This window comes from Melanaphis sacchari, unplaced genomic scaffold, assembly GCF_002803265.2.
Source record: "Melanaphis sacchari strain LSU unplaced genomic scaffold, SCAv2.0 Contig160_pilon_pilon, whole genome shotgun sequence".
Classification (NCBI taxonomy): Eukaryota; Metazoa; Arthropoda; class Insecta; order Hemiptera; family Aphididae; genus Melanaphis; species Melanaphis sacchari.
In genome coordinates, this window is record NW_020270728.1 from 52,794 (window position 1) to 63,351 (window position 10,558).

At 28.0% G+C, this 10,558-nt stretch overlaps 1 protein-coding gene across 1 annotated transcript; it reads right to left on the reverse strand.

Moving 5' to 3' along the window:
• Positions 1–7,692: 7,692 nt before the first annotated feature.
• LOC112592219 (zinc finger MYM-type protein 6-like) lies at positions 7,693–8,328 on the reverse strand. The gene has a single exon (XM_025336231.1). The coding sequence runs from the start codon at positions 8,326–8,328 to the stop codon at positions 7,693–7,695; it is 636 nt and encodes a 211-aa protein (XP_025192016.1).
• Between the last annotated feature and the right edge of the window lie 2,230 nt (positions 8,329–10,558).

The window sequence follows — 10,558 nt, forward strand, 5'->3', positions numbered from 1 at the left end:
TATTTCTAAAATTTGTTTTGCAGCATATCAGCATTAAAAAATAAAATAAATAAATTATATAATATATATATTTAATATATAATAATAAATTTATAAAAAAAGGTATAAATATAATAATTTATAATTTTAATCATACAAAAACTTTTATAATTATATTAAATAAGAAAGGACATTTGAACTCTAAATTTTTGCAATTTTGGAACGAATATTTAACGGAACAATTATTTATAGAAATAAAAATAATGTAAAATTACAATTAAACAAGATAAATTAAAATCCTTGATAACAAGCACAAGTATATGATTCAAATATACTGGAACAAAATGGACCAAAATCAATTTTAATGAAATTGATTTGAACAGACTTGCTATAGTTCTATTTACTATCTACTAAGGGAGTAATAAGTAATACACAAGCTGTTCACCGTTTCACCGCAAGACTATTTGTCGCGGATAGAATCACCTCACGAAATATCAATAATACCAATATTATTTTATATCATTTATCATTGAATATTGATATACAATAATTATTCTTAGGTAATAACTTTTTTTCAAACTTCATCACTTGCAATTTTACATGCGTTCCTTTGAATGACACGCTATAAGTTGTGAAACATTAATTTTGATGTATTTCTCATTTTAAATTAAAAATATTTTATCCCCCCTCCCCCACTGTTAGAAATTGCAAATTTAATCTTTGTTTGTGTATAAATGTACAGCTAATTCATTGGCGTGCGCATGGGGTAAGAAGTTATGCGCTTGTATACTGTAACCCGGTAGCATATTAACATACTATACATTGCTACACGACCGTTGTTCTCTGATTGGCCGATTAAAATTTGCCGCGGTTTTATTCTATGATATGTTAAAATTTATAAATTTCCTATTATGATTTTAAATAATAAGTGTTATACGTAAATGGGTTATTGTTTTTACGGATTTTAATTATACAAATTAGGTACTATTATAATTAGCAAAATGAATTTGTATTTGCCTAAGTTGTTCATTAACAAAGTAATTACTGAACTAGAATATTATGAATGTGTTATTCAATCAAATATTAAAACTAAAGAAGATTGTAATTTGTGGATTTCTAAATTTGGGAAATTAAATAATATTAAATGGAATGCTAGATCTTCTCGACCATGAGAGAAAAAAATTAATTATTCGTAAGTATAATATTATTATCTTAAATAATAATAGAATATATTACATTTATGTAAAATGTGGTTAATACTCACAAATATTAATAAAATATGTAACTGGGACATTAAGTATAATAATATTGTATAATTCACATAAGTCAGCATTTTATTATTATTCTATGATAAGTTAAAATCTCCTATAAAATTACTATACCCTATTATACATATCTTCCTTTGTACACATTTTCTAGACTTTTATAATTTTATTTAGGTAAAAGTATTTTGACAAAACAAAATATTAAGGATACAATAAGTCAATAAATGTAAGTGTTTATAATAAATAAATATATATATATTTATATTTTGTTTACTTTTATATACCTCATTTTGGAATACATGACTAGTTTATGCCAACTAACCAATTTTTTACCTTGTTAAGTTAATATAAGGAAATAAAAGTTAAGTTTCATGTCAAACATTTTAACTTGAAGAAATTGCAAGTTTAATAGAAAATAAGTTACTTAATTTAGTTAAAAATTAGTTACATTTAAGTATTTTAAACCTAACATAGATCTTAAAATATTTTTGTATTTGTATTTATTAAGTAATATTGATTAGCTGTACATTATATATTATTGTAACAAACTATTATTTTACCTACAACGTATGTCTCATCTACACTCGATGGTAAAAACAATATTTTGAATCAATGTTTAAAGAACATGATTTATGGGGTTTATTAAAAAAAATGTAACTTAACATGCTTAAAAAATGAAGTAATTGAATATTGAAAAGTAACTATGTCTTGAAAAATAACTTAACTCATGATTTGGTTTATGGACAACTTTAGGTACATAGCAGGTACTTTAGCAGTATGTAAAAATGATTGCCATTGTCCTTCTGTTGTTATTTTCTTCAAACGAGAATCTAAAATATTCAACCCTGCAGTGGATGAGCCAAATGTTGAGTCTTTAGATTTGATTAAATCTATAATGCAACCTATTGTTTTATTTTTTGTCTCTGGAGGGAAACTTTTTGAAATCGCATCAAAACAAATGTAAACAGCACACTGATGTTTACAAAATTTACCAGAAACGCATGAACAACAACCTCCTAAAATATTTACATCATAAATACATGATGAATCTTTTTCACTCTGTACACAATACTCATATTCTGATTTAGATTCTATGTGAGCTTTTTGTATTGTACTTGCTTTTTTTATTAATGAATCTAAAAAAATTCTAGCATTTCTATTTTAAGCGTGTCTATAATGAAATAAATTCCTTAAAATCTTTTTCCAGTTCACTAAATATTGTACAAACAATATTTAAATTAAGTTTATCTCCTTGTACTAATTTTAAATAATGTGCAAGTGGTTTTAATAATTTATAAAAGGTTTCAATTCTTTCCCAAAATACATCCATTAAAATACAATTTTTAGTTTGTTGAGTTACAGTTAGTTCAACTCGTTCATCGATACACATGGCCTTTAAACAAGACTTATTGTCGATTAAACTCTGCATAGATCTTACAATTGAACCCCAACGTATAGCTCCAGGCAATTTTAAGCTAGGCAGATTCCCAGACAATAAACTTTGTTTTTCTTTTAAAACTGATAACAGAATATGTTTGTTTTTTATTTCTTTAATTACATGTTTCAATTCTACAACTTCTTTTAGTGACTCTAATTCAGTAGTAATATCCTGAACTAACAAATTAAGTCCATGAGCTACACAACCATAACAAATGATATGTGGATAATAACTTTGAATTAGATTCCATGCTGCTTTCATATTACTAGCATTATCCGTTAGTACTGATGTAAACTTCATTTCACCAAATTCTTTTAACACATTTATTATAATATCCTTCATATAAACTCCTTAATGTTTATTTGATTTTGTATCAATAGATTTTAAAAATATTGGTTCGGGTGTTGTAATTATAAAGTTTATTATACTATCACTTTTAACATTTGTCCACCCATCACAAGTCAGTCCCAAATTATATGACTTATTAATTTCTTCTTTTAAGTTAAGAAGCAGTTTATCATAGTGTGTATTAAGTAATTTGTTGGATAATTTATGACGACTTGGCAAAAGAAACCCTGGCTGAATACTTTTGTAATGGTCTATTATACTGCGATTCTCAGTGATATTTAATGGAAGACAATTTCCAAAGACAATCATAGCGAATGACAGCTCAAATTTTTCTTGATCTTCTTTGGTAACAATATCAATAAAATTAAGCAAAGATGAATTACGTTTAAATGTTTTATTAGCTGAACAATTATTTTTTAAATCAGACAATGTTTGTGATGCAGAAATATGTTGTGGTTGTGACTGTAATGATACCAAGTTGTCCGTGTCAGTACACTTAGAATTGTCTTGGACTTTGAATAGTTGGGAATGTTAGGATGCATCAAAACATTCAAAACCATTACTTGGATCATCAATCTCTTCATCTGGATTGTGTAGAATTGTACAAATATTGTTATTTTGCCTAGTGAAAAAAAAAAATCAGAAATATTTATATTCCTCCTTTTTTCAGGATTTATTAATTTAAATGCATAAAAATACTGAAACATTTAAATTTTTTTAAGTGCCATATTATGTAGGTAGTAGATACCATTAATTTAATATTTAAATTAATTTATTACATTTATAAGTTGCCATATTATAGGTAGGTAGGTACCTATTAGAGTAGGTATTTAACAAGTTTTTTACATCACTTAAATCTTTAAAGTAAAATCAATTTTATTGTAAATAGCACTTACTTTTTTGTTTGTTTTTAGTGTCAAAATAAACTTGTCGAATTTCTTTTGGACACTTCCAACATTTTTTAATAATGTGATCCGACATTCTTGTTGCATTTTTTGAGGTAGACCAATTGCAAAATGTAAACTGATATTTACTGTTTTTTTCATTAAAATATTTAAAAATATCGGTTTGTCTCGAATTCGTGATGATTACAGAATAACAAAGGCAGTAAATCATAAAAAAAAAAATTAAATATTTAAATATTACAAGTCAGTAAACAAACTATAAAAAATTATTATTATTTATAACTAAATACTAGATAATAGATTTATCGTACTATCATAGTTGTAGAACTACCAAATAACAATTAACAGCAGATACCAGTGGTACCATAATATCTACTACAATTACAATCATAGATATTAAAACTATTGTTCTATTACCTATCTATTGGTTTATTCTGTATGCGAACGATTATGAAATTAAATTTTTGATATTGAAAAGTTTCAATACTTTTCAATTCAATAGCCTTGAAACTTTTCAAATTTCATGAAAAGTTTCACTTGAAAATTTCAGAAACTTTACAGTCTCACATCTCTGCTTGTATGCCAATGTTCATTTAGATATCTTGTCCATTTTGGAAATTTATTTTTTAATACTTTCATTAAAAAATCAGCATATAAAATAGATTGAAAACTATTTATAAGCATTGGTTGCTTATCTTTCGGTATGCTATTCTTTGAGTCCCAGATCCAACGCCAAACATAGAAAATGCATAGTAAATTGATACTATTTGGCCAGTTGTTTTTTATTGCGTTTATTTCAGCGGCAGCATTATCAGTTATAAATATTTTTGGCCAACCAACACCACCAAAAATGTATGCCACATTCTTTTAGTAACTGAAATCCAGTGTTATATGCCGAATATGTCTGACCTATTAATATATTAAATAAGGATCTATGTTAAATGAAATAATTTTTAGATAGATAAAATTATTTTTTATATACTTTTTGTAATAATTATTACTAATGGAACTGCACCTGCTGTACACGGAGTAATCATAAATATAATAGAATAATTGTCTGCATCACAGGCATATGTACTGTTTACAAATATAATGTTACTAGATGACTTTAATGAATGAGCTCGTTGCATAAGTGGGGTAACAATAACTAATGCAAATAGATCTTCCTTAAATTTAATTATTACATTTCTCGCTTTGTAAAATCAATTTTTTGCATTAGTTTCTAGAAAAAAATAGATACTAACATCACAACTTATTATATCTTTAGATGTTTAATTAAGTAGAAACTGTATAAATTTAAAAAAAAAAAATTAAATTACTTAAAATAAAGATTAAATTTTATATTTAATTTAATAAGATACTGTAAAACCAAATTTTTTGATACAGAATCAAAGTAAAATATTTTATATATTCACAACACTCAGATATACTCTGAAGATAGAGCATGGATAAATCTAAAATCGTTACCTATAAGTTATAAGTTATAACTAATAATAAATTGTCTATGAAATCTTCAACTACTTCTTTAAACTGTTAAATATTAATGAAATATATGTAAAATTATAAAAAAATTACCTCAATCAAACCTCTTCCAGTCCGTGGACCTAAATTTTCCAACCTCCATTCATTGTGCCAATTTTGAACAATTCTATAAGTTGGATTAATGGATCCATTACCTAATATTTCCAGTGAAAATTTTTCTTTTCATTCTAAAATGCGTTCATGACAATTAATTGCATCAGTTATACCCATATTGTCGTTAAAATACTTAAAAAAAGTATTTTTAAGTATTTTATCTGCTGGTAAAATGCGTAAAGTTTTAGCAGTGTCAATACTATGGTTATGTTTATTTTTAATTGTTATAACGCCATATAACCCATCCTGAAAAATAATTTTACCAAATATATTTAATTAAATAATACCTATGTAGGTAAGTATCTTAATAATGTATTTAAATAAGCAATAAGAGAAATGTACAAATTACTTTAATATAAGGATCTACATTTCGTCTTGAATGAGTATCTAATTTTACCACACATGTTACAGAAGCTAAACAGTTAGCATTTTTTGAATTTCCTTTTTTATTTTCTTCTCTAGAAACTTTACGAAAAGAGCTATGCTGACATACAAACTTTTTCCTGGAAACCAATAATAAAAACATTCTAAACTATTAACAAATTTAACTCATTTAAAATCAGCATGGAATTGATGAATATTCTTGATTTTTACACCATTGTAATTTTTGATTAAAAAAAATACAAATAGTTAAAAGTATTATACAGATTTATCATACATTCCTAATACCTAATCAAAATATACTTATCAGTTACCTTTCTACTACAAGCAGCGCCGGATTGAGAGTTTTCGGCCCACCGAGATTTTATATTTCTATCGCCCCCCCCCCCCCCCCCCCGAAATCACCTATGGTCCAAAAAAATAATAAGTATACTAGAATTAAATAACATAATAGTAAAAATGAACACATATAATATACATAATATATATATATATAAACTTTATAATTTACTTTTTATTACAATTTCAACAACTTCATCAAATCCTGGCTTTTATTAGATATTAAGTCAATAACATCTTCATTATTAATAGTTTGAAGTAAGTCTTTTTCAACAGACATTAAAAGAAATGTCTCTAATTTTGGTTGAGAAAGACAATTTCTTAAGCGCTTAAGAATATATTTAAGTTTTGAAAAAGTAGTTTCGCACCTAACTTGTGTACAAGAAAGTGTCAATACAAATTTATAAACTATATAAAGAAGATAATAAGCTGAAGAATGTAAGTTGTATTTGTGTAATACAGCATATACACACCTAATACAATTTTGACAAGCATTTCCTTTGCCTTTTTCTGTACATATAGTATTTTTATCACTTTCAATTAAAATTTCATTTTCTTCATCACTCAGTTCTTCCATTAAATTTGAACCAGAAGCAATTTTTTTCAGTCTTGGCCATTTTAAAATAAAATCTTTAAGTTCAGTTTGAATACTGCCAGCTGTTATTTCAGGTTTGAATTTCTGAATTTTTTTACTTAAAAATTCAAATGCTATAGTGGGTAAATTAGTATTAATGAAATATTGTGGATTTAAGTAGGATATATCTTCATATAATTTGCCATGAGTATTAAATCGTTTTTCCAAACTGCTAATTATTTTATCATAAATTACATTGTAAACATTTATTTCATATTTTAATTTTGGATCTGTTTGAGGTTGGTCATTTGTATTTTCTCCGGACATCTTTTTCAATTTCAGAATTCTTTTAACTGGAAATGTAGTTGCAACTTCTAAGTCTAAATCTTCTAGTTTTGAATTAGCCCATGTGATAAATTTATTTGTTCCTTCAAGTATAGTATCAAATTTTCGTGACTGGGAATTAAGAGTATTTAAAGTACATTTAATCATATTATAAGCTTGAATAACATTCATACCTTTACTCTGGAGGTATAACGAAACTGGTGTTGTAGATGAAAATATTTGAAGATAAATATTTGCAGTTAATACAGTTTCATACTTAAGAAGTGAATCTCTATACATTTGAGCTTTAAATCTTATCTCTTGATTAAATTTATCACTCAAATAAATGTCATTAAGAGTCTGTATAATATCTACAAACAAAGCCTCTTTAGGAAATGAATATAATCCAAAAACTTTTGTCAAACACCTATCTTTAGACCACCAACGTGTATCACCAATATTTGAAATAAACTTATATTTACTATTCTCCTCCCACTTATTCATTCAAAGGTACGATTCTCTAACGAATACTGCAATAGAGTTTAATAAACCGAATAAAGAAGTACTTTCACGAGTAACGTTAGATGTATCAATTATTACCAGATTGAGCACATGAGCATAGCACCATACATGGATTTGGTCTGGACTTACTTTATTTAGCCATGCTGAAAAACCATTATACTGTCCACGCATGTTACTCGCACCATCAGTCGAACTTCCAACACATTTTGTAACATCCAAGTTCATATCTTCCAATACTTTACATAATAGATCATATAGATTTTTACCAGTACCACATTTACAGTTCACTAATGCTATTAAACGTTCTTGTACGTCATCTGTAACAAATCTAACAACAATAGCTAATTGGTCATGAACGTTTATATCCTGTGTTGAATCAATTTGAACACTAAAAAATTCAGATTTCTTAATAATTTCTGAAAGGTTTTTCTTTAATAAAACACTAATTGCATCTATAACATAATCTGCAGTAGTTTTTGATAAAAAGGTAACAAATTTACCAGGACGTCCAGCATGTACAGCTTCTTTTCTGGATTCATACAACTTCTGACTTTGCATAACTGCCTTGTCTACATGTTCTTTTAACAATGGGTCATATTTTGCTAATAATAATATCATTTCTAAGAAATTTCCATGGTCTAGTGATTAATCATTTAAAGTATAAGCAGCTTCTGTATTTTTGCGCCCCTGTAACTGAGTCCACGTTTTCCAATTAATTTGATTGTATCAATAAGTCTTTGCAAAACTGATCTTCTTCTTTCATTTTCAAATCGTCTGACAGTATCAAGTCTTGATCGGATATTATTGGAGTTTATAAAAAGTAAAAATGCTTCACTACTATTTTCATGACTAACGGATTTTTCATGTTCTTTAATTCGAGTATATGGGTTAGTACTTGAAAGTGCGGAACATCCTACTGTGAAGCGGTTGTCTTCTTTTCCAAAAGCCAAACAGAAAGAACAAAACAATGTATTATTTTCTTTACAGTAACTTAACCACTCTCTCTTAAATGCAACATTGTTGTGTACACGGTAGTATACTTTATTTGGGTTGAATAAAATGTTTTCAAACGGTTGTATAGGATGAGATTTAAAAAAGTTGTATAGGTTTTTATCTTCAGGTTTCTTAAAAATATTAATATCAATTATTTCTGTTGAAACAATTATTGAAGTTAAACTTCTTTACGCAGGGTAGTGAGGAAAAAAAAGCGAACGGGCGGCCATACGAACGCAAACGCGTACATGTCGTTGTGCGCAGCCGCGGATTGTCGTAGCTGTATTTTGTAAACGGCTATGGATTGTGTCATTAAGAGACAGTATTTTTAGTTGGGTTATTAAACAAAGAATACTCAACAATAATATTAATGAGATAAATATTTAGATAAAAACGGAATGATCGTCCGAGATGATTTCATACGGTCGTCGGGGCGGCGGTGCGAAGCGTATCAGTACGTCATATACATAATATCACATAATAATGATAATATTACGTATTATAAATTATAATGTTGGACGGTGACAGCTGATGCGGTTTCGACGACGACGACGACGATGATAATAATAATACCATACACGCGCAGTTGCGACTTGCGATTAAAGGTCCAGGTCGTGCGGCGAGCCGGTTTTTCGATTATTGGGTGGGTTGAAGTGGCGGTGGCGGCGGCGGCTAGGGTTCCCGTGGTGGCTAAGTTGTACACGTATCCAGTCAGTGTGCTTTTAGCCATTGTTATTAATATATTAATATAATAATATTGTTATTATTTATTAAGTAATAAGTAGTTACGTACGACTGGATTTAGTAAAAATAGTAGGTATTTTTATTTTACCTAATGATTATAATTTACAATATAATTAATATTACCGAAAAAATAATAATCTCGAGTTCGAACTAGGTGTGCCAATTCGCCGTCGTCGTTGTTCGCCAATCCGTTCGGTCGTTCGGTTACGTCATATCGTAGTACACACACACATGCACACACGTCCGCGGGTCGACGACGTCAGTGCCTTTTACCCGCCGGCCGCCGTGTTGGTTAATTCGCAGTTCGGTTATTATTAATTAATCCAAAAGAGAAACAAGCGTTGCGAGGTAAGTGGTGGTCGTTAATATTATATAAGCGTTGCAAAATAAAAAATAGATTCATCTATCTTAGCCCATACTAATTAATAGGAATAATTAATGATCGACTCTTATAGCATCTATACTCAGAGCCCAATATCAGTAGATATAGTATATTTAATTAATTGTTATTAATTGATTAATTCACTCAAAAATCTATTTTCTGGAATAAAAATATTAAAAAAATAATAAAACTATCAATAATTAATAATTCCGGATACTTCTTCTCATTTTTTAAATTAATTAATATTTTTTTCGTAGTTTCTCCCCTGAATTCGTCTGCTGTATTTACATAAATGTAAATGAACATTCATTATTTTTATCATTATTACTATCGTTATTTTATAATTATTATAAATAGCACATAATCGGATGAAAAACAGAAATGGCAGAACGAATTCCAAACATTGAGAATATTGAAAATTCAGGCGAACCAAATTCTTCAGATGAAAAAAAAAAAAAAGAAAATTAACTGAACACGTAGTAGCTGAAAATCAACGCAAACTAATCGTGGTTCAAGCTGAAGTTTATCAGCCGTGTTCTCTCGCACCATCAACGAGTACACATGCACGTGTAACGGAGGCTGAACGTTTACGAAATTATCGTGCTAAAAAAAAAGAGCAGCAACTTCAAAATAATCCCGATGCGATATTAACACCCTCCCCGGTACCGTTAACAAATGCTGAACGTGCAAGAAATTACCGTGAAAGACAAAAACTAAACTTGGAGACTG

What these genes read in the sequence shown, in the direction of transcription:
- LOC112592219 (XM_025336231.1), bottom strand. Translation starts at nt 8,328, where the DNA reads ATGATATTATTATTAGCAAAATATGACCCATTGTTAAAAGAACATGTA.